This window comes from Olea europaea, chromosome 12 (assembly GCF_002742605.1).
Source record: "Olea europaea var. sylvestris chromosome 12, O_europaea_v1, whole genome shotgun sequence".
NCBI classification, from domain to species: domain Eukaryota; kingdom Viridiplantae; phylum Streptophyta; class Magnoliopsida; order Lamiales; family Oleaceae; genus Olea; species Olea europaea.
The window spans coordinates 4,984,437-5,009,738 of NC_036248.1; the positions used below are offsets into that span (position 1 = coordinate 4,984,437).

At 36.3% G+C, this 25,302-nt stretch overlaps 1 protein-coding gene and 1 pseudogene across 1 annotated transcript; both read left to right on the forward strand.

The window, feature by feature from the left end:
- Nucleotides 1-923: 923 nt before the first annotated feature.
- Nucleotides 924-8,941, forward strand: LOC111405312 (annotated as a pseudogene).
- Nucleotides 8,942-15,227: 6,286 nt separating this feature from the next.
- LOC111405313 (lysine-specific demethylase REF6-like) lies at nucleotides 15,228-24,351 on the forward strand. Its single transcript, XM_023034139.1, has 7 exons — nucleotides 15,228-16,445; nucleotides 17,065-17,143; nucleotides 17,626-17,693; nucleotides 17,825-17,975; nucleotides 18,772-19,418; nucleotides 21,194-21,877; nucleotides 22,418-24,351. Exons 1-7 carry the CDS (start codon nucleotides 15,605-15,607, stop codon nucleotides 24,118-24,120), a joined length of 4,173 nt encoding a protein of 1,390 aa, XP_022889907.1. The 5' UTR covers nucleotides 15,228-15,604; the 3' UTR covers nucleotides 24,121-24,351.
- The last annotated feature ends 951 nt before the right edge of the window (nucleotides 24,352-25,302 follow it).

The window sequence follows — 25,302 nt, forward strand, 5'->3', positions numbered from 1 at the left end:
TGTCAACTCAACTCAGAAGAACTAATTGTCCGCCCACTCTAGACGCGGCTAATTGATGCCTATGAGCGGGCGCCTCACACTGTCAGATGCATACACGTGTCCTACATCCAACGGTGCTCTACATCTATAAATACCCAAGGTTTGGCAAGAGATAAAGGTAATGAAACTCACACAACTTAGCTCTCCATACTAAGAAATATATATTCTCCTCCCCACTCTCTTACACAACTAGAGCACTGTTCCGATCACCCAAACGCTGACTTGACCGTTGGAGTGTATGTGGCCGCCACCACCATCGCTGATTCCGGCCGTGTGCTTCTGATCGTGCGTTGTTGCACGCATGGAGGATTAAGTGGAGTAGCTATCCTTTGGCCAAATGGAGGGTCCAATTCTCGAGATCAACAGTCATTATACCTTTTATAATTTGGTTCAAATTGGTCAATTTTTGACTTTTTTAATCAACTAACAGTCAAATAGACAGTTTTCATTCATTTGGACTCTAAGTGCATATTTTTGAAAGGTTTGAAATTGTAAGTGGCACAAAATGAATGTTAAGGTAAAATCTACAAAAACATGAAATGTTAGAGATCGCTGCTGCAATTTTTCCTTTAATTTACAAGCACCCGGGTCATTTTTGTAACTTCATTGAATGTCTAAAACCCAAACCGGCCCCGTGGACCTCCGGTATCCTGTACATCGTTCGCACTTTCCCCAATCCTCAATGATATTTTTTTCCGCATGAAATCGTAGTAAGGCATGTGCGACTTAAGTACAAATTAAAGCGTATTGGAGTTAGTAGTACGAGAGGAAAGCCGGACCCGACCTTTTTAGAAACCACGCTTAATACATTGAAGCCACGTGTATATTCTCAAGAAAGATGACGTGTACTTGTAACCGTAGAGTCCATATTTATAGCCTTCGTGCTCTCATCCATTTCGTCCTCTTCGTCACTCAATCTGCAGTTTCTCTCTGGAAAGAACCTACACTTACAGATAGATACTAATATATTGTACACAGCAACCCAATCGGAAGACACGCACTCAAGTGCGTACTGTGTGTTTTTGAAGATCGGATTCTCGATTGCTTCTCCACTGTCTCTATCCTCTCTTGGCTCGACATCCGAGCCAAGAACAGAGGAAATTTTGATAATTCACATAGGTAATCCAGAAATAAATGAAAATTGAAGTAATATACACGTGTAAAATCTTCTAAATACAAGGTGAAATAAGGCGCTGTCAAATTGATGCACAAGTTTTAGGATTTCTGTAATTTATTTGTTTGGTTATTTTTGGGGTAGGGTTTGGCTAGGGAGCGGAAATGGCGAGCAGCGAGGGGTTTCTGACAGAGGATCAGAGGGAGATGCAGAAAATAGCAGCCCAGAATGCCGAGGTGATGTCGTCACTGTCGTTATCAACATCCCCAAAATCTCCCACTCAGACTTCTTTTCTGCTGTCGGAACATCATCACGTCAAGGCACCAAGAGGGGGCAAGTCGGCCACTGCTGGTGGCCTTGCGGTTAGGCATGTGAGACGCACGCACTCTGGGAAACTTATCAGAGTTAAGAAGGGTAAGGTTTTTTGAATGAACAGTGGTAATAATAATTATTGGTTTTTTTCGTTGGTATTTTTCTATCATTTTTTTTTTTTTTTTTTGAGCTAAGCTATGATTTACTAGTAATTATTTCTAATTTAAATTAAAAATCAACTTAATATTTATCCATTTGAGCTGTGTCTTGTGGAATCGCTGATTGAATTTATGTTTAATCAAACGGAGACCAGAAAGTTTGAAGACTGCAGTTAAACTTTCTATGAACTTGTTTGGCTCTGGATTAAGTTAGCAAAGTGCTGGCTTTTTATTCTTTTTTGGCCAGTATCATGCCTGATATTGCCCAAAAAAGTTAGATTTTGCTTATGTTTAAGCGGAACCAAGCGTGTTAACCGAATGAAGGAAGTTGAGTACTGATTTCTGGTCATAGTTTAAGCTAATTTTTAGGCTTGCTTATAGGGAAACTTTTGAGAATATTTATTTTTTGCATTGTGTGGGTACTGAGGCTTGGCCACAGTTTAATCCAACTTTTAGGTGTCATTTTGGAATATTTTGTGGAACGTGATTTTTTGTTTCATGACATCTGAGGATTGAGTTCTGGTCATAATGTAGCCAACTTTTAGGTGTTGATATAGGAAATTTTGTAGAATTCAGTTTTCATTTTTTATGCCTTGTTTGGTGCTCAGTAGTTCTTGATCAATAGCTAAATGGTCTCGTGGGCCATTAAATATCTATGTGCGAGCCTATCTTGTATACGTGGCACAGATTAGTTTGGAAAGGATACTTAGGTATGTAAATACTGCTGATCTAAGTTTGTAATAGACTCACACGGAAAAGTTTGATAGGAAAGAAATTTTGACAGGTTAATGATTTTCTGGTCAGCAACAGGCAAAGATGGAAGGCGTGCTTATAGCACTAGTAATTTACAATGTTACGAAAACCGGACCGGATAGTTTAATAAGAAAAACGGGAACCTGGTCGGAAAGGATACCTATTGGCTATTAAAACCTGCGAGCTTAAAATGGGTCTCTTTTTAATTCAACTGGCTGTTTTTCTGTGAACCAGCCAACCCCAACATGGGTTTCTCAATTCATTTGATTTTATTATTTATTTTTTTTGGAAAGGGGGAAAAATTGGAACTGAAAGTTTTCAAAAGTAAAAAATTTACCTTAAAGAAATCAGGCACAAGTCATGGGAGACGAAAAAAATGTGAATTTACCTATAAAATTCGAAGGGGGATATCTCTCTTTGGCCTGATACTTGGAAGATGAGAGGTAGTTTCCATTTTTAATTGCAGAAATGAAGATGATAATAAATCATAAGGAATAACCTTGGATTTTCACTTTATGCCTTTTCATTTTTATTTACATTTATCTTTATTATTATTATTATCTCTTGTTTTGACTAGTAAAATAAAATAAGATAATTAACTTAATTCTCATATCTACTAACAGGATGCATGGATACTCCTACTAAGGAGGCACGTCTATGTCTGACACATGTCCTGTCGTGTCTCTTGGAAACATTAAAAGAGACTTGTCATGTCTTGTCTCGAGGGATAGTTTAAAGACACCCCTGGGACAAGTGTTAGGCATGCCATATGCCATATTCTCTATCTAAATTACAAAATAAAGATATAATATATGAATCTAAAATTTTGAAGAATTTAAAATCATATGTACTGTTCTATTTTTTTATTTTTTATTTTTGAAAAATCACGTGTTTGTCGTGTTGTATCCATGTCTGTGCAATTTAGTCTACTAATTATACAGTTAAATTGGTATTGTTGACTGCAAACTGAACTTTGACATGTTTCTAACTTTTTTTGGTTATAGTAAACATTATTTAATTATTTTTTATTCTTGTTCAACCCAGTTCAACCTTGGCTCTACCTTTTGATCCATGACACTCTCTTTTATGGGTCGATGCTCGGGCTAGGTTTCAAAAATTGGTAATATAATGTCTTTAATACCTCTGCATTCTATGATTTATTTAGTTTTCTGGTTTCTTTTTTTATTTTTCCTGAATAGTTGATTTTTTAGAATTTCGTGCTGATGTTGAACATATATTTAGAAATTGTTCATCAAGATATTAATTATTCTGGATAAAAGCTATTAGATAGTATGGGATGCCCATCATGTCATATAATCTTTTGAAAATACGTTTAGGTTTTATTTGTCACGCCATCCAAAATATGATGCATTGATGTCAAATTTATGATTTCTTGGATGGACATTATATGATGTGTTTGTGAGTGGTGGAGTTGCAATTCACATAGCTTTTGTACAGATACTGTTGATTGACATTTAAATGCCTCTAAAGTTTCTGTTGACTAGTTTTGGGGAGTAGTCGATGTGAAGGAGGAATTTCTAATGGAGATGTTCTTTATGAAACGTAAAAAGCTAGGAAGTTAACTTTCTGATGTGAAATGGGATAGAGAAAGTGAGACACAAGAAGAGAGGGAGATATTGCTTCAAAAAAGTGAGTTGCTGAGAGTTAAATTCAGGGGGAAAAAATAGATTTAAGGGAAAAATACTTCATGTACATGCTCTGTTGCTGAATAGAGAATCCACTCTTCCTAGATTAGACACTCCAGCCCGTTTTGGTGGATTTCAATATATCTCTATAATCAATAATTTAAATAGTTGGACATCCTACTATTTATGCTGAAAGTTGCCCAACTATCAGCAATGAAAGAAAAAAATTCCATTTTAAATCCAATAATGAATGGAAGTATAAGAAAATCAATCAAAATAAGTTCTAATTTCTTCCATTAATGCCTAATTTTGTCATTTTTAATATATAATGTCTATTTGAATCTGTATCATTTACCTTTTCTGATTTTTTACAGGAATAGGATAGTTGTGATTTTTGCAATGTATCGACATGTCTTACACACGTTGAGTATCTTCCATTAGATGTATTTTCATTGGGCGTGAATGAGGAAAAGTAACATTGGCTGTTGCTTGCAGGCAGTTTTAAACTAATTTTTTCTATTTATATTTGCCTAGCTGATATCATAACTAAGAAGTATGGACAAATTTTTGGCCTTCAGTATTAGCATGTGATAAGTGTTGGGCATGACATGACTGGACATGTTTTGGACTGAGCAGACAGCCTCTTAAAGTATGTTTTGCTAATTTCAGGCAAACCAAGAATGTGTCCACACATCCACAATGTAAGGGGTCTCTTTTTATGTGCAAGATGCCTTTGGGGGTCAAAATCTTAATTTCAAACTAAAAATGGGTGGGTTGTAGCATGACATTTTATTCAATAAGGTAGAATAGAGGAATAGGAAAGAGATTGATTATGCTAGAGGTAAGATACCTTTGCTGGCCTCTTGTCTTTGACCGCTTGAATTGTGCTCTTTGAATTTAATGACTGTTCTTTTTTAATAGTACTCTTATCATTTTTCTCTATTTGTAAAAACATTTTGACTCTTGGTGTTAGTTTTTCCATTCTTTAGTAACAGCATATTTTTTAGATGTATACCATAAAAACCATAAATTCATAATTCAACATGTCCCTTACATTCAGTGCCCTATTATTTTGAAAATGATATCCACCTCTGTTTTCTTAATGTATTGTTGTGTCTATATTTTGTTAAAATCTACAAACTACCTTTCCATGTTACTATCCTCTGTGTTGAATTGTGTGAGTTGAATTATGACTTCTTATCACTTAAAGTTTGCTTGATCCTCTTTCTTCTTCACTTGCCTCCTTCTTCTATATATACAATTAGAGGTCATCTTAGATAGGAGCAAAATCACTTCAGCAACAGGATGATGGTATGTATTTCCAAATTGATCTGTTATTCTGCTTTTGTAGAGTCCAATAAGAATTCAGCGCAAGAAGTTGAGCCAAAAGATGTTTCATTGTCCTATTTCCTGTGTTCTTGATAACTCAAATAGATTCCTTCTTATTGAAGCATGGAATTTTGTAACCCCTCCATTGAAAGGTAGACTGCACTCATTAATTGTTTGTCTGTCATAATGTTAAAATTATCTAGGCCGGCACCAATTGCTCCATGTTGGTACTTCTACATTGTGTTCCTGAGCCACCAATCTTGGCTCAATATCTGTGCAAGTAGAAATACGAGGCAAAAACATTAACTTGTTCTGAATATGGATTGCTTTTGTTAACTGGCAATGTAATGCAAGGAAGGAAGAATCAGTACATGACAAGTAACACAGAGAACGAAATGAAGAGAGCATCAAAATTGAGAAGAGCAACTAACATTTAGGGCAAAAGAGTCCCAAGAGGGCCACAAAATTCATAATAGCAGCGAAAAATCTAAATGGCTCCTCTTGCAAGGGGTCATGACAACATTACTTTAGAGGAACCACGTGCATGGCACATATTTTCTTTTCAAAAGACAAAATAAAACTTATGGATTGCTTTTGTTAACTGGCAATGTAATGCAAGGAAGGAAGAATCAGTACATGACAAGTAACACAGAGAACGAAATGAAGAGAGCATCAAAATTGAGAAGAGCAACTAACATTTAGGGCAAAAGAGTCCCAAGAGGGCCACAAAATTCATAATAGCAGCGAAAAATCTAAATGGCTCCTCTTGCAAGGGGTCATGACAACATTACTTTAGAGGAACCACGTGCATGGCACATATTTTCTTTTCAAAAGACAAAATAAAACTTGATGTAGGGAGATTACTGAATTAGTAAATAACAAGAAGGGAAGGGGAGGAGAAGAGAAGAAGAAGACAGAAACGGGGAGGAGGAGAGAAAACGGCCAAGCCAACTTTATAATTCTTAATCAATTCATCAACTGAGAAATTACAAACCAATGATAGGTTTAAATAATGAAAACCTAGAAATATAGGGCCAAGCCCATTATTCAAGTCCTAATTAAAATACGTAAACTTAAATAAAAGTCCAACTAAAATACTGAAACAATAATAAAAGTCCAACTAGAAAGGATGTCCTCATCAACTCTCCCGGGGTGGGAGAAAACTCGACCCTGTCGAGTGGATATAACACCGTAGACTCTCGTCAATCTCCCAACCATAAGCTGAGTGGTTGGGCAAGTGTCTTCCGGCGTCTGTAGAAATGCGTCAGTGGCGGTCTGAACCTGGTGTCCTCATCAACCCCCCTCGGGTGGACGGGAGGCGATCTGGGCCAAGGAAGATCCTGCTGACTCCGATAAAGCTCGACCAGAATTATCCCAACTACGACAGTGGCGAGGTGAATTTTGCATCCAATTTCATTCATTGTTGTCCATTCTGATTTTCCTATTCAAATGCTTAGATTTGCTGGAGGAAAATTTATTGCCATTCACTTGTTTAACTTTGTTGTATATAGTCGCACTTTGTTCTTCTTTTTACAATCGTCTTGACAGGAGCCATATGAGCTTGTTGGATCAATGGTCTCTGATCCGTTAGATGAATACAAGAAAGCTGTGGTATCCATTATTGAGGAATACTTCAGCAGCAGTGATGTGGAAGTTGCTGCTTCTGATCTCAAAGAACTAGGATCGACTGAGTATCATCCTTACTTTGTCAAGCGGCTTGTTTCTATGGCCATGGACAGGCATGACAAAGAGAAGGAAATGGCTTCAGTTTTGCTTTCAGCTCTTTATGCTGAAGTCATCAGTTCGACCCAGATAAGCCGGGGGTTTTTTATGCTTCTTGAATCTGCTGATGACCTAGTTGTGGATATATTAGATGCTGTTGATATCCTTGCTTTGTTCGTTGCTCGGGCAGTGGTTGATGATATTCTGCCACCATCCTTCATTATGAAGGCCGGAAAAATGATTCCTGAAGCTTCAAAGGGATTTGAGGTATTACAAACTGCTAATAAAAGCTATCTTTCAGCACCACATCATGCAGAGCTTGTGGAGAGGCGTTGGGGTGGCAGTACGCATCTTACTGTTGACGGAGTGAAGAAGAAGATTGCAGATCTTTTAAGGGAGTATGTCAAGAATGGTGATACTTCTGAGGCCTGCTGGTGTATTAGGCAGTTGGGCGTTTCATTTTTCCATCATGAAGTTGTGAAGAGAGCTTTGGTTCTAGCTATGGAGATCCGTACGGCAGAACCGCTCATCATGAAGCTACTAAAGCAGGCAGCAGATGAGGGTCTGATAAGTTCAAGTCAGATGATGAAGGGGTTTGTCCGGTTAGCTGAGAGCCTTGATGACCTTGCCCTTGATATTCCTTCAGCCAAAACCTTGTTCCAATCCCTTGTTCCCCAGGCTATTTCCGAAGGATGGCTTGGTGCATCTTTTCTAAACTCTCCAGGCAAGGATGGGGAGGAGCCAGGCAAAAATGACGAAAAGTTAAGGCGCTACAAGGAAGAGGTTGTTATGATTATTCGTGAATATTTCCTATCAGATGATATTCCAGAACTGATTCGGAGTCTGGAAGATCTTGGGTTACCCGAGTATAATCCAATTTTTCTTAAGAAACTTATCACTCAAGCCATGGACAGGAAAAATAGAGAAAAGGAGATGGCATCTGTTTTACTCTCTGCCCTTCATATCGAGATCTTCTCAACTGAAGATATAGTCGTTGGATTTGTTATGTTGTTGGAATCTGCTGACGATACTGCACTTGACATTTTAGATGCTTCAAACGAACTAGCCTTTTTTCTGGCAAGGGCTGTTATTGATGATGTCCTTGCCCCGCTAAATTTGGAGGAGATTGCCAATAGGTTGACACCAAATTGTAGCGGGAGTGAAACTGTGAATATGGCTCGATCTTTGATAGTAGCTCGTCATGCTGGGGAGAGGATCCTAAGGTGTTGGGGTGGCGGAACTGGCTGGGCCGTGGAGGATGCTAAGGACAAGATACAAAAGCTTCTGGAAGAATACGAAAGTGGGGGTGTCATTAATGAAGCTTGCCAATGTATTCGAGATCTCTGTATGCCTTTCTTCAACCATGAGGTGGTGAAGAAAGCTTTGGTGATGGCAATGGAGAAGAAAAACGACAGGATGCTCGATTTGCTTCAGGAATGCTCCAGTGAGGGGCTGATAACTATCAATCAAATGACCAAAGGTTTTGGTAGGATCAAGGATGGGCTGGAGGATCTGGCTCTTGACATTCCAAATGCAAAGGATAAGTTCAGATTTTACGTGCAGCATGCGAGAGAAAGGGGCTGGCTCTTATCGTCATTTGGTTAGCCTGCTTCGGATGCTACAAGTGCGAATGCATATTGAGAAAAAAGCATGAATCTCTCTCTCTCTGTATGGTGTCGCCTAATATCCCGTTCAACTTATCTTCATGCATGGGAAATATATAGACTTGTTTAAATCACATCTGGTATGTACCTTTTTTATACTTTCTTCTCTTTGTTGTCTGAAAAAGATTGTGATGTATATGATGGGGACCTTTCCATTTTATTTTTTTTAAGAAAAAAAATATAGTATCAGATTTGCATTTTTCACGCCTTTCCGTTCGAAGTAGAGTCTTATCCGACCCATAACCATAGGCCCTATAATTAATGGGCTAAGCTGGGCTGAGGGATTGTCCAGACATGTCTCCTATAAAATCTGGGTCAAGCTGGCTTTTTAGGGGGTGGAGTGGAACTATCCAATAGCAAATGTGTATTTGTGACCTTTCAAATTATTTTTTGCTTGAAAACTATGGTGGAAATTAAGGAATCAAGAGCTAGAGTCATGAAAGCAGTCACATTCGAACAACAGAATTCAAATGTATGGAAAAGGCTTCTGGAAGTTGAGAAAGCAGAAAAATTCGGTGAAGGTAAGGTATTCTTTGGTATTACATGTTTTTGTGACATACCATTATATCTCAAATATCGTTCAATCCATCTCTCTCATTCAGCGTGGGGCTTGTGAAAACTACAGAACGTTGTACCTAATGAATGCACGATGGAATTAATGAAAATTTCAGTATAGACTAGAGAAGAAGATGCTCTCTCTTCGAGTCTGTCTCATCTCGGGAAGTGTTAAATGTAAATAATGGTGTCCATAATTATACGTGGCACTGGATCCAACCTTTAATTCAAATATTACATTTGCACATTAACGATCGGATGATTGTCACATCACATTATGGACATCATTATGTGCAATTATTATGTACAAGTATAATTTTTCGTCTCATAATGGTACGTACAGTCATGACATTCACAATTGGTCATATTGTGGAATCTTTGGATCAAGAGGATTAAATCCAAACACGAAGGTGTAAGAATGCAGTCTAATGTTTGGTCCTCGACTATAATAGTGACAAAATCGAACCCTATTATGTTTCTTCGATTTAATTAAAGAATGCTTTTTAATGCCTGTTTAATTTAAAATTGAATAATTTTTCTTTTATCTAGCGAAAATATTCACATTAATTGAAAGTAAGTTTAATGAGAGTACTATGTTCACCTCACTCAGTGGTGATATCAGTTTTTCCCTTACCGTAAATGGTACGTCTGGTAAAATATAATAGTTAATTTTTAAAAAAAAATAATAATTAAAATATTGTTTGGTGAGTTTATTTGTGTTCAATCTCTACCGAGAAAACGAAAAATGACCCAAAAGGCAGCAACTATTTAAACCAACAAAAATAGGGTGTAATTGAAATGAATCCATTGATCAACCGGAAATTAAGTACCAGACAACTAAAAGATTGAGACAAATTAAATAACCAAAGAAATATAAGGCAAGACGAATTTAGAGCAGATTACCATTCATTAGATAGAAAAAATTACCATGATTTGGTGATTCGCAGTCGAATTTATTCCAATTTCAGAGGGAAAGATACTTCCCGTTTGGGATGATTATGGCGAGGAGGAATTTAAAAAGGTTGAAGACCTTGAGGGCCCCCATCTCCCTGTCACTGGAGCGTTGTGAGGGAGGTAAATCGCGGGATATACTCCAGCAGGCCGGGGAACAAGAGTTTGCCCGCACATTGGTGCCCACAAAGAGTTCAATTCCATATCTCAGGAATCGAACTCTCACACTGCGGCTGCCAGTAAGGTTGAGACTACTTTACTCCTATTCTTTGCACCACTAGATTATGCCCGGGGAGTGCGAGGAGGAATATAAACTCTCGATAATATGGTTTATATTATATATTACTGATTTGGCATAATCTCTCCATCTCACCCCATTCCCATATCTCATTCCTCCACCAGCATTCGCACCATCACAATGGCATCCTCACCTTCGATGCTGTTATTCTTTACAATAAATATTCTTCAAATTTTCCTCCATGATTATAGATCCAAAATGCAGAGGATGATTAGTATCTGAAAAGTAAAGGAGAAGTAGTATGACGTGGTAGATTTAGATCGGCCGTTGATGTTGACGCCAACATCTTTGATGAAGCCATTTGAGCTAATTTTCTCGAAATTTACTTAGATTTTGCGGTAAAATTTTTCTGGAATTGAATCGAAAATGGAAATCTCTTCTTATCTTTGAGAATTCATAGCTCTAAGATACCGTTATGGTCGGAGTTGGTTTGAACACACGACGGTGGTAATGGGTCATGGGTGGCACTTTTGTGTGGTTTGTTGGTGAGATGGGCAATGGTTTGAACATTTTATTCCCTTGGCGAGATGGGCAGCATAATACATAATTCAATTGTTGGTTTCAGCGCGACTGGCCCAAGGTATTCCCTTGGCACTTGTTGGCGACGTTGCCTGACTCCAAGATAAACTTGCATTCTTTATCATTATATTGTAAGTTGTGATGAAATGCTCAAGATAAATTACAAAGTCAAATCATACAATTTGAAGTTCATTGTAGAGATCTATATCAAATACATTATAAAATCTGATTAGCGTGTAAAGTATTGCTCATTTATGACTTTTAAATACATTATAAAATTTGATTACAGTGTAAAGTATCACTCATTTATGACTTCACTTTAAAGCTTTTTTACTTCAGTCACTTCAAATAAACATACTCTAATTTTTAACTCGCACGTAGTTGTGACCTATAATTGTCTTTGTGACTGTGACTTTGCATGATTTGTGAGTATCATTGATCAAGTTTTTCTTAATTTTGATTGTATATGACTAGATATTTCTCAAATTTAGCCCGTGATATGATCTTTCTTAACTTTGACTATATGTGATCTGTGTCGTCTTGATCGTGGCTATATGTGACTATGTCCGTGTTAATAGTGTTTTCTGATCTAATATGTGAACAATGATTTTAGTGTGACCAATTTTTCTGTTAATTATTACTACTTCTAACATTTTACGAGTTAATTTGACTCTCTATGACCAAGTTGATATGAATTGTGACTTTTCCGTGACCATGTCTATTTTCACTGTAAATGTTTGTGACTTGTAATGCGTTCATTGTGACTTGTTCTTATTTGTTTACGACTTATATTCATCAAAAACTTATTTGATAGGTCACAACCTATTTTTTGACTACAAATCACAAATTTTATATGTCACGTCTTATTTCACGATCACAAATTATCAAATCAATTGATCACGAGTTATTTAACGATCTTAAATTAATCGGTCACGATTTATTTCATGACTGCAAATCATGAATTTTATATGTTATAACTTATTTCATTATTATAAATTATCAAATTAATTGGTTAAGCTATTTCCTAGTTGTAAATTATCAAATTAATTGGCAACAACTTTTTCCCCCTCACAAATAATAAATTTCGTAGGTCAATTACCAAATTAATTTATTATAACTTATTTATCGATCATGTAAACGCAAATTGTATGTTACAATTATAAATTTAGTCACATATTTATTAGTCACAATTTATTCATTTTATTAGTCACAACTATTTAATAATGGACCATCACAATTCATTAATTTTATTGCTCACAATTACCTTGATCAAAACGCTTTCATACAACCCATTTAGCCTTACAACCATCGGCACGACAACCCAACCATGCACATCACCACCGCTGTTTTGAAACCATCACCACCACCTCTAAACATATCGCGTATAAATCATCACCACAACCAATTACGATTGCTTCCAAATGCACCACACACATCCAACACAGATCCCCACACACCACAACCTATGGCGGTGCCACCACAAACAAATCCGCCACCACAAATCGAATAGGTCGCCACCAACAAATCTAGGTCCCGTTTGGTAACGATTTTGAGAATTGATTTTTTGATCGCTAGGAGAAAAGTGGGGCCACCCGTGAAAGAAGAAATCAAACTTTACGTCTGAAATAATGAAATAACTATCAAAAAATCAATTTTTTTGGATTAAAAATCACTCTTAAACACCCCCTAGTTGACAAATGAATTTGAAAAACTCGCTCACAAATCTGGTCACCACCAGTTTTATTGAAGTAGACGCCATTGATGCATAATGATTCAGCCGCCAACAGAAACCTCACTAGTCCATTATTGTTTTATATGCAGTCTACGTCAATTGAACTATACAAACATATACGTTGAATTTTAGAATTTATGATTGTGTTTTAGGCATGGTTGAGAGTCGGCTTAGCCGTGACTGGAAATCGACACAACGACGGAGATGATGTGTCGACGGGATGAATCAAAGAAGCGAGAACTTTCTTCACTAAATCTCATTTGCCAGTTCCAATTCTCACCAAGGAATTCGTCATCATAGATCTCTGATTATTGTTCTTTTGTAGACCTTGCTAGAAGGATCCCAATTTTGAGAGGATGCTATTGAGCGATTGTGTGAGATAACGAGCATTACAATAGGAGAAGGGAAAGATCTTGGGTTAGTTGATTGAGGAGAAATTACGGAGAAGAGAGAGGGAGAGAGGGGTTCTAAATTGAGGGTTGGTTGTGATACACCTTTCATTTTCAATTAATTTAATTTAATAATATTAATATTAGTATTACAAAAAATTGAATTATCATATGATTTTTGAATAAGTCAATTTTAACCTTAATTTTGAAATTGAAAGTTAAAAATCATGCGTAGGTGTAATTTCCTCTTTTTTGACAGGTTAGTCTAAGCCCATTTAGAGAGCCCGTCCACTCATTTCGAACACTAATCAAAACCAATAAAATAAAGACAAATTTTATAAAAGGTAATTAGCACAAAACGTTCATACTTTTCAATGTTATTGTGCAAAACGTCTTTACCATTCTTTTTTTGGCACTTTTATCCTTACCTTTACCTTTTAACTGCGAAAATCATCATTTTTATCAATTTTTTCGTGTAAAATGACAAATATACCCTATATTTAAAGAAAACAATAAAAGAGAAAAGAAAAGTTAAAAAAAAAATTGTAATTATACTTCCAAACTTTTTTAAAATGTGCAAATGAATCCAAATAAGTCATTAAAAAGGTAATTAGCACAAAATGTCCCTTCCTTTCATTGTTTGACATTTTTGTCCCTATATTTATATTTCATTGCAAAAATCATTATTTTAATCAATTTTCTCAATTAAAAGCTATAAAATGACAAATATACATTCCTCTTTAAATAAACAAAAATAAAGAAAAGAAAAATAAAGAATAAATAGTAACTATACTCCCAATTTTTTTTAAAAAAATTATAAATAAATTTCAAATAAATAATTTAAAAAATTACTTTATTCTCTAATTATTTATTTACAATTTATTTGTACTCTTTTAAAAAATTTGGAAACATAGTTGCAATTTGTTCTTTATTTATATTTTTGTTTACTTAAAAAGGAGTGTATATTTGTCATATTACAACTTTTAATTTAGAATATTGATAAAAATTACGATTTTCGCAATGAAATATGAAATAAGGGTGAAAATGTCAAAAAAAAAAAAAGAAAGAAAGGTTAGGATGTCTTGTGTTAATTACCTTTTTAATAATTTATTTGAACTCATTTTCACTTTTTAAAAAAGTTTGAGAGTATGATTGTAATTTATTCTTTAACTTTTCTTTTCTTTTTTAATGTTTTATTTAAATATGGGGTATATTTGTCATTTTACATGAGAAAATTGATGAAAATGATGATTTCTTCAATAAAAAGTGAAGGTAAAGGTAAAAGTGCAAAAAATGAAAGGTATGAACGTTTTATACAATAACATTAAAAGGTAAAGACTTTTTGTGTTAATTACTCATTTTATAAACATAGAAACGAATAAAGACAATTGAGCGTCAAAAATCCCAAGAATACTCATTCCTATCTAAAAAATAAAATAAAATAAAATTACAGAGCACGAAGAGGCATCAATGTTTAGAAAAAAATAAATAAGGATACACATGAAATGAATTGGATTACGAATCAACAAGCATGTAATGAATTAAATATCACAAAACCAGGGCAAAAACCACGTGAATAATCTATCAACAAACAAAGAATATCGTGAGAACGTAACACAAATCTAGGCTTTTATATAAATTGAAAGAAATAGAAGGATCCCAACTGCAAAAATCCCAAAATACGCCCATTCCAAGAACCCTACCTATCATTAATTATTTTTGGTCTGATTCCTAGTGACTAGAGCATTGTTCGGCCAAGTTAATAAAAAGCACATATAAGTGAAAAATATATAAGATTTTTAGGTTATAACTTCCAAGAACGTTCTAATAGGTTACTTATTTTTGTAGTAAAAATATTTATTTTCAGAAAAGTAATTATTCTGACAAAAATAAAAGGAAATAAAGTACTGAAAAATTATGAGGAACTTCCCGCTTACGGCTTAGCCAAGCGTGCTCCTACGAGATTACATAGAAAATTCCAAAACAAATCCATTTGGCAAAACAGTGATTACAGTAATTTTATCCAAAATCACTGTCATAAACCCACGGTAGGAAGTTGTAGTAGAACCCTACACTCTTGATTTTACTACCTTCAATTTGTCCCTTTCATCTGTTCATTTCCCCTCCCAAAGAAACAGATGAACGAAGGGTAATATAAAAATATATCCTACTAAAAAAGCCAAACCAAACAGTACCCAGAAAATATAAAGTGAAATATTATTAGAGAAATAGAGAATCTCAACAGCATCTGTTTAGTGTTTATTACTTTCTGTACACCCACAATGCTTCCCCCATGAACCCTCCTCAGATCTCACAATATACCTGCAATTATAATCTCATGCATATGCAAAGATTGGCACAGAGTTGGAGGTATATGTGTTTGTTTAATTTCTGGTTTTTTTGATTTTTTTAGTTAATTATTAATGGCTGGGGTAGAAGCAAGTGGTGGGAATATTGAGGTATTTCCATGGCTGAAATCTTTGCCAGTAGCTCCAGAGTATTACCCAACCCTAGCTGAGTTCCAAGATCCGATTGCTTACATTTTCAAGATTGAAAAGGAGGCCTCCAAATATGGGATTTGCAAAATAGTCCCTCCTGTGCCGGCACCGTCTAAGAAGACTGCCATTGCGAATTTAAACAATTCCCTTTTGGCCCGGTCCAATGATTCGAACCCCGCACCGACTTTCACCACTAGGCAGCAGCAGATCGGATTCTGCCCGAGGAAAAACCGACCGGTGCAGAAACCCGTGTGGCAGAGTGGGGAGAATTATACCGTTTCGGAATTCGAGGCAAAGGCCAAGAGTTTTGAGAAGAGTTATTTGAAGAAGTATGGGAAGAAAGGGTTGAATGCGTTGGAAATTGAGACCCTTTACTGGAACGCAACTGTGGATAAGCCCTTTTCGGTGGAGTACGCAAATGACATGCCAGGGTCAGCATTTGTGGTGAAGAAGGTCGGTGGGAAGGGGAATGAGGGCCCGTTGACGGTGGGAGAGACAGAGTGGAATATGAGGGGGGTTTCAAGGGCAAAATGTTCATTGTTAAGGTTCATGAAGGAGGAAATTCCCGGGGTAACTTCACCCATGGTTTACATTGCTATGATGTTTAGTTGGTTTGCTTGGCATGTGGAAGATCATGACCTTCATAGTTTGAATTATATGCATGTTGGAGCTGGAAAGACATGGTATGGTGTGCCTAGGGAGGCGGCTGTTGCATTTGAGGAGGTGATACGGGTGCAGGGTTACGGTGGAGAGATAAATCCTCTCGGTAAGTTAGTAGTTAATTTTCGAAGCAGATATATGTAGTTGAAATTTAACATCATTTGTTTATAAAGGTTTTGTTGACAATGGATATGCTTTATTTTACACTTGCTGGGAAGTGTTATAGGTGAAAATTACTAAATGTAGTATATTTTAGTGGATAACTTTTATTGCTAAAATTGCCTAGAAGTTCAGGAAACTACAATAATTTGGTTCTGCCTTCTCAATTCATAAGTTTTGGTTGTAAATGGATTTATTCTCTTCTACATTTTGGTGGGAAGTGTTGTGTGCATATCTATGGTAAATCTTAGGTGCTAAGTCCATAGTAAATTGCTGTGTGGAAAGGGGTATCAACTATAATTTTATTACAAGTTAAAGACATTTCTTGATGATTTAATTGAAATAGTGATGGTACTATATTCCTTACCTCCCACCACCCTTAAAGAAAAAGATGATGGTCCTTTTGAAACCGAGAAAATATTGAATTCCTGAACATACCACAAAGCTTGAGAACAATGTAAAACCAGCAGGTATTGTATCACTGTTATTATAGATCTATACGAATATGTGAGTTAATGTTCGTCCATCACTTCAAATGAACTTTATCCGTATTCATTTTCTTTCAGTTACTTTTGCTACACTTGGTGAGAAAACCACAGTCATGTCACCTGAAGTACTTGTTAATGCTGGTGTTCCATGCTGCAGGTAACAATTTGATATGGTATCTTATTCTTTTATATTATTTGCTCACTACAACTTAATTTCACTTGCTTCTGGAAAGGCCCATATTGCCAGGTTCTCGTATTTTCTGCCACTCTTAGATATGCTATGTACTTGTTTCACCAATTAAGAAATTAAACAAAGGTAAACTAAGTTATATATAACTGGTGGAGCAACTTTTCTATACACGTGAAAGAATTTAAAGCTAAACACAGAGTAAGAACAAAGAGATTCTCTTTTAAATATGACTTCTTAAAATTATATTTCTTGGCCATATCTATTTACTCGAGAAAAGTTTTCCTTTCTTTAAATTTTTTTTTTCCTTTCAGTTGTGGAAAATCTTTGGATGCTGTAGTGACTACGTCTTTATTAATAATTTTCATGCCCTGCTTCTTTAATGCTTTGAGCTTTCGAGTGTTGGCTGGAAATTATTATGGGATCTCTTACTTCCTGGTATTTCGAATTAGGTTGGTGCAAAATGCTGGAGAATTTGTTGTCACTTTCCCAAGAGCCTATCACTCAGGGTTTAGTCATGGTACTACATTTTCTTCTGCTCAATCCCATTTAACGTTGAGATCTCATTGAGAGTCACTAAGAAACCGTAATATAGATACATTGAATGTAAGAAGGTATTTTTATACTCTTTGTATGATCTTTCAATTTTAGGATTTAATTGCGGCGAGGCAGCTAATATTGCTACTCCTGAATGGTTGAGGATTGCAAAAGATGCTGCTATTCGTAGGGCATCAATTAATTGTTCTCCAATGGTGTCTCACTTTCAGTTACTGTATGACCTAGCACTTTCGTTATGTTCAAGGTTTGAATCCTTGCTATGACTGATTTTCTGTTGAGTTTCATTCTGCTGTGCCTGGCCTTCCAATTTGTTATGCCTCTAAAATTGCATTGGTTTTAGGTTCATATCCAGAGGTAATGAAGATTTATTGAAGTCTAAACTATTATCCTGAAGCAATGAATGCTAAAGAGAGGATTTGTGTGCATATATCTACTCTGGTTCTTTTCAATTGTTACATATTAATACACTCAGACACTAGTTTTTTCCACAACCAGATGATTCCAACTATTTCAAGAAAGATAACATTTGTACATACAAACTAAGAATTCTTGTTTGGATTTACTTTTCCCGTGTTACTTATATATCAAACTTTGCACCCCGAAACACATGACTTCTACTTTTCGTTCTGGAATTAACATGCTTGAACGCCCCTTCTCTTGTAAGTCGGTGTACTCTTTTGTACAAACAATTTAATGTTCAATCTCTGTTCGAAATATAGTTCGGCCTATATATGATAAGGTAGAGCTCTTGATAATTTAGCCACCAATATCCTCTGCACATGTTTTGCTATGGCATTTCACATCAATAAATGTTTCTTTGCTGAAGCTTTCGCTCTTAAATGTACAACAGAATGGATTAGTCTTTGTTTTGGGCAGTTACGTATCGTGTTGTATATAAATGGGCTAGCTCTTGTTGCTTGAACACCATTATTGTCAAGAGAAACAAACAAGTGGCTTGTGCATAAATCTATGTACTGTTATGATTTTTATTTATTTTGGTGAATTATGTTCATTGTCATTTTGTATTTATGTTTTTGCAGCTTACCAAAGAGCATTTGTGTGGAACCTCGGAGTTCCCGGTTAAAGGATAGAAAGAAAAGTGAAGGAGAAATGTTGATCAAAGAGCTGTTTTCGCAGGATGTGATGCAGAACAACAATACACTTCATATTCTTGGAAAAGGATCTGCCGTCATAGTTCTTCCTCAAAATTCTTTAAGCAGTTCAAATTTACGAGGTGGATCCCTGTCAGCGGTCAGATCTAGATTGTTCTCCAGATTTTGCAGTCCGGATCTTGAGTTGAAAACTGCAAAAAGTACTGTTTGTGAGGATGTAACACTCGATACGAACCAAGAAGTGAGGGAAGTGAGAGGTTATCCAGTAAAAGGGAAAGTTTATTCTTTGTGCAATGGTAACAAGCTTCCCTCTTTAGCTCCTCAGGCGGGAAGTGCAGACTCTGACATGAAACGAGCTTCCCAATTTGATAGATTGTCGGAGCAGGGACTGTTTTCATGTGTCACTTGTGGTATTTTGTGCTTTGCCTGTGTAGCGATAGTTCAACCAACAGAAGCTGCTGCTCGTTATCTATTGTCAGCTGATTGTAATATCTTTGATGATTGGGAAGCTGCTGGCAATGGCTACAACCCCCGCATTGGCGATGTGCAAGCTTGTGTCGTGAATACCCATTCAGGTATCTTCTATAAAACCCTATAAAATTATACATGCTGGCTGGTTCATTTGGAAGGGGTTTCTTTACATGTATTTTTTGGCTTCTGTAATTGGTTTATATAGTTGATATATCCTTACATGGATGTGGGTATGCATAACACTCTCTCTCTCTCTCTGCTCGTGTATCCCTATACAAGGGAACACGTGCTTGGATCAGCGTGTTTGGCTTAAAAGTTAACTTCTTCTAGAACACTGAGTGAGTGAGTGAAAAAAAGTGACTTAGAAAATCATGCTTGGTGAATTTACTTAGCCCCTATTTTTCTTAAAATAGATTTTGTAAAATGCGATTTTCCTGGAGAATTATATTGTAAAAAGTATGAAAAGATTTGGGTTTATGTGCAAAGTTGTTTTGTTGGGAGAATGTAGAGTTGAAAATGAGTTTGGGAAAAAATGAATTTTAAAGAATGGGGCTCAAACAACGCTTTAAACGCTTTGGCACAACTTATTTGAAAATTAATATTCCTCAAACTCATTTCAAATTCTCCAATAAAATAATTTTGCAATTGGACCCATAACTTTTTCTTGCTTATTAACCACACGTTCTCCAAAGAAATCATTTTTCACGTCAAATAATCTCCCAAACAAACACTAAGTTTGACTTACTCTAAAGAACAGCTAAAATGCATCAGTTTCATGATAGTGCAGAACTTCTCTTACCACAGTTTTAAGAATGGTTGTGGTTAAGTTGGGCTGCGTCCCATTAAGATTCTACCACGTCACAATTTAGATATTCTTTTCAGATTGATGCATAATATAGACAAGATATTCAATGCTCTTCTGTGGATGTTTATTTGGAAGATAATTAATAGAAGATATGTGTGGATGTTTCTTTGTAAGATATTAATAGAAGATATGAAGGACTAGAAAAGATTACTTGATTTTGACTTCTGGTTAAGTCACTAAATTAATAAGGCCCTGCTTATTGTTTACCACTTGTACTGCATATGATTTGGTATAATTTAAAGATTCTGTATGCGGACCTGGGACTATCGCTTGAAAAGGGCCTGCCTTCTTGGGAGGCACTGATATGAATAGCATTATTGTAACCCATAAAGTATATCTTTGGTGTTCTCAAATTTTTTAGGATACATATGTAGGAAAAAGTGTAAATATGATAATACAAATAAATGCACGATATACAGTTTTGTGTATGCCAAAATGCAGAAGCAACTTCGCACCAAAATAATATGTTGCTTATGGTTAATGTCACAAAATCAAACATCTAAATAAAAGTTTACTTCATTTACTTATATTTGAAGCAAAGAAAATAAGCACCAGGTTTTCAGAACTTAAAATACTTCTGCGATATATCTGCTGAAATCCTTAACGATGTTTCTCCATAAGCTAAGGGAATAATAGTAATCAAAAGAAAGACCAACAGATTTGTGTTGACATGGAGTTAAAGTCAATCACTGAGTTATTTGTTTGAGCAATTGATTAAATTTTTGTTTTGAAATGATAAAAATTATCTGAATAAATTTTCTTTGCAGAAAACATAATTTCATAATACAGGATGTGTGCTTTCTGTGTCCGAAATGTGTCTGTATGTATCCAGGAAGTATCCCGATAGTATCTGCTATTAAGAATATATTTCACACATATTGGATACGCATCCAAGTGTTATATCGCATGAGAGTTTTGAAGTATCCATTCTGCCTAGTTCCCTTTTTTATGTATCGTGCTCAAATGAAAGAATATGCCTGTGAATTATAATTTGAACTTTTTGTTCATTTGCAGGATCTGTTCTAAAAAAGACGCCAGCTGGATTGTTTGATGTCACAATAAGTTCTGCTGCTCAAATTGAAACACTAGATGATGATAGCACGACAGTAGTTTCCAATAGTAAAACACAAAAAGACACCTCTGCCCTCAGCCTATTGGCTCTGATGTATGATGAATCCTCCGACTCTGAGGAGGAAGAGTTCGAAGTACATATTCCTGTCAAAGACCCTGAATCTAAAGGAAGTGATTGTTCTGAAGGTGTACATGAAGGTCAACAAGAGCTGAGCTATTTCCGAATTGACAGTGGGAATGATGATGCTCTCAAGATTTCCAATTCTTATTCAAAGCATGACACAGCCAGAGTGGGAAATAAGGACAAAGTATATCAAAATTTAGATTATTCTGATGAGTTTGAAACCGACAATTGTAAATTGGTTGACTTAAATTCTTTAACGCATAGTTTTAGAAATTTTACGAAATTACAGAACGGTGCCTCAAGCTGTAACCCTGTTGCCAGTAAGGATGAAGCGACAATTAGCACTGCTTTGGTACCACTTGAGATGACAACTACGTCTTTTGCTCCAAAATCTGATGAAGAATCTTCTAGAATGCACGTTTTCTGCCTTCAGCATGCTGTACAAGTAGAACAGCGGCTCAGTACATTTGGAGGAGCTCACGTTTTCCTAGTCTGTCATCCAGGTGAGATGTGATTTATTTTTTCAGCATACAGTTCTAAATACCTTCAGTGATATGCGGTACGCTGTAATAGATGATGAACATGATTTTTGCTTCTTTTTCTTATTATTGTCCTATCTTTCCATTATAAAATGTTTTTCTGGGTGAATTAGTTTCTTTGAGTCATTATGTTGGGCTGAAATGAATAATAATGAAATACCCTGTGATAGTTTTTGGTTACTGCTCCAAGTTTGGAAGAAGTTTATTTTAGCATTTCATTTTGACACGATCCGATAAATTGGGCTATGTTAATTTGAGAACTCGTGATTGTAATGACTAATACTCGTCAATAGACTTGCTCATGGAATGGAAAAGTGGATTGATTATTGACTCTCATAGTGAACCTAAGTGTGGCATCCTCCTAAAACCTTACCCCAACAAACTAAACATTAAAATAAAATAATAGTATATAAGCCCTGAATGTCCTATCTTTGTTTCTTATTTTCATGCATTTCCTCTTTCTTTTCACACACCGCTTGATATTTTTTGTTGAAAAATCTGCAGACTATCCCAAATTAGAATCTCAAGCAAAAAAGGTGGCAGAAGAATTGAAAATTGATTATCTTTGGAATGATACGCCATTCAGGGAGGCCACAGAAAAGGATGAGGAAATGATACGATTAGCTTTAGATAGCGAAGATGCTATACATGGTATTGGTGACTGGGCCGTTAAACTTGGCATCAATCTCTACTACAGTGCTAGTCTTAGCCGATCTCCTCTCTACAGTAAGCAGATGCCATACAATGCAGTTGTATATAATGCTTTTGGACGTAGTTCTCCGGCGGACACTCGAGAAAGTGATGGAAAAGGATCAGGCAAACAGAGAAGGTTTGCTGTTGCTGGAAAATGGTGTGGTAAAGTCTGGATGTCGAGTCAGGTTCACCCATTGTTAACCAACAATCCTGAAGAACAAGAACTGGAGAAAAGTAATCCTTCTCGGGTCGAGCCGGATGTGAACCTCGGGAGGCCATTAGATGCCTCCCGAACTTCTGAAGCAGCTTCTACAAGTTGCAAAACTAGTAGAAAGAGGAAGAGTCGAGCAGAAAATAGGTCAGCCTTGAAAGCAAAATCTCTGATGGCAGAAACTCCAGAGGAACCTTCTAAAGAGTCTCCAGCCTGGAACATTCTTAAGCAAGCTAGGAGTGAGCTTGGAGAAGAGAGAATGGAAAAAGAGACTCAAGAATCCCAGAATAAAGGTGAGAGAAGCAAGAAAAAAATTGAAGCACTCACTGAAGACGAGATGGAAGAATCTCCAATCAGGAACTTCCGTAAGCAAGTCAAGAGTAAGCTTGAAAACAAACGAAGGAAGAAAGAGACTCCCGAGCCTCAGAATAAACGTGAGAGAAGAAAGAAACATTTTGACTCACTCACTGAAGACGAGGTGGAGGAACCTTCAGTTGGGAACTCTCATAAGCAAGGTAAGCGTAAGCTTGGAAGCAAGCAAATGAAGAAAGAGACTCCCGATCCTCAGAATACTCGTGAGAAAAGCAAGAAACATATTGACCCACTTAGTGAAGACGAGGTGGAAGAATCTCCAGTCAGGAGATGTCGTAAGCTAGTCAAAAGTAAGCTTGGAAATAAGCAAATGAAGAAAGCGACTCCTGAACCTCATAATACTCGTGAGAGTAGCAAGAAACAGTCCGACTCACTTATTGATAGTGAGCTGGAAGGCTGGCCAGGTACACGACTAAGAAAAAGAACTTCAAAACCAGGTAAAGATTCAGGAACCAACTCAGCTAAAGCGAGATCAATACCAAAGATGCAGAATAAAAATATGATAATGAAGAAAGGTCAAGCCACGAAGGTTCTGGCTAGTGGTAGCAATGCTAAGACAAAGGACGAGGAAATGGAATACCCATGTAACATGGAAGGCTGCAATATGAGTTTTGGCTCGAAACAGGAGCTTAAATTGCACAAACGGAATATCTGCCCCGTCAAGGGTTGTGGGAAAAAGTTCTTTTCACACAAGTATCTGGTGCAGCATCGACGTGTTCACATGGACGATCGTCCCCTGAAGTGCCCATGGAAAGGCTGCAAGATGACGTTTAAATGGGCATGGGCTCGGACTGAACACATAAGAGTTCATACGGGTGCTCGTCCTTATGTTTGCACTGAGGCGGGATGTGGCCAGACGTTTCGTTTTGTGTCTGACTTCAGTCGACATAAGCGCAAGACAGGTCATTCTTCGAAGAAATCCAAAGGATAATTTAAGAGAGGATGCGATGCAACATGGCTGATGGATGTATCTGTTGTTCAAGTAACAGAAATAGTATTAGGTCCTAGGTTCAGTTTAACATTGTAATTTTTCATTGTGATACAGATGATTCTGCTTTATTGATTAGGCCCATTTATCACCTTTAACTGAAGCAATTTGTTCAATCTTGGAAGATAATTTTCTCCAGAAGAGGGAATTAAACGTTCCCAAATTGGTCTTGAATTTCTTGGGTAGCCTGTGTTCAAAAGTTACTTTTTCTTTTTCTCCAATTTTTTTTTTTTAGAGTTAGTTTCATTTTTCTCGAATCCTCGATATTGTGCAGTATTTGTGCTTAATAGTTCCTCTTTGTTTGATTTCATTGTAGACTTTTTTTGAGTTTTTGTTTGATTTTCATTCTTCTAAAAATTCATTTTTTCAAAATTCTTTTTCAACCACACATTCTTCAATAAAATAACATTACACGCAAATTTAAAAAATTTCTTTAATTTTTAATCAAACATTTTTCATCTCAAAAGTCAAAATGCATTATTTTCTTCAAAATGGGGATCAAACAAGGGCTGAACCAAGTTCCGATTTAAAAAGAGTAACTTCAAAAATTCTGGAAAGAAAATCAATACGTTTGACTTCATATCAGTGTATTGGTCAATTACGAATAGTGTAATTGTCAATCATTTTAATGCTTCAATCATATTACATGGTCAAATTCAATGATAGAAAACCATTTTCAAACTATACTTGACAGTTTTTTATTAGAGAATAGGTAAAAAAATCATAAGAACACTCAATCGTGGATGGTCACACTAGTCTATTTTTTCCATGTTTTTTCCCCTATTTGTTCAGCATTATTCTTAATGCTTAAGTCGCGCTGCTACTTGAACAGGGCCATGTAGGCCCTGTTTGACGTCTCTGTTTGAACACAAGACCCCCACCTATCGGAGGGATCCATTTGGTGCCCTGTGCCCCTGTTTGAACATGGCCAACTTGTTCAAGTAGATTAATTTCCATTTTTTATTTTTTGGTTAAAATCATGCTAGTTGTATAATTGGGGTTGACAACCACTCGTATAGGAGGAGCCTACAATAAATAAATAAAATCGTAAGCCTCCCTTCTTGTGAAAGGATTGTCAATCCCCAATTGTACAACTAACAAAATTCTTTTGTTATGCATGATAAA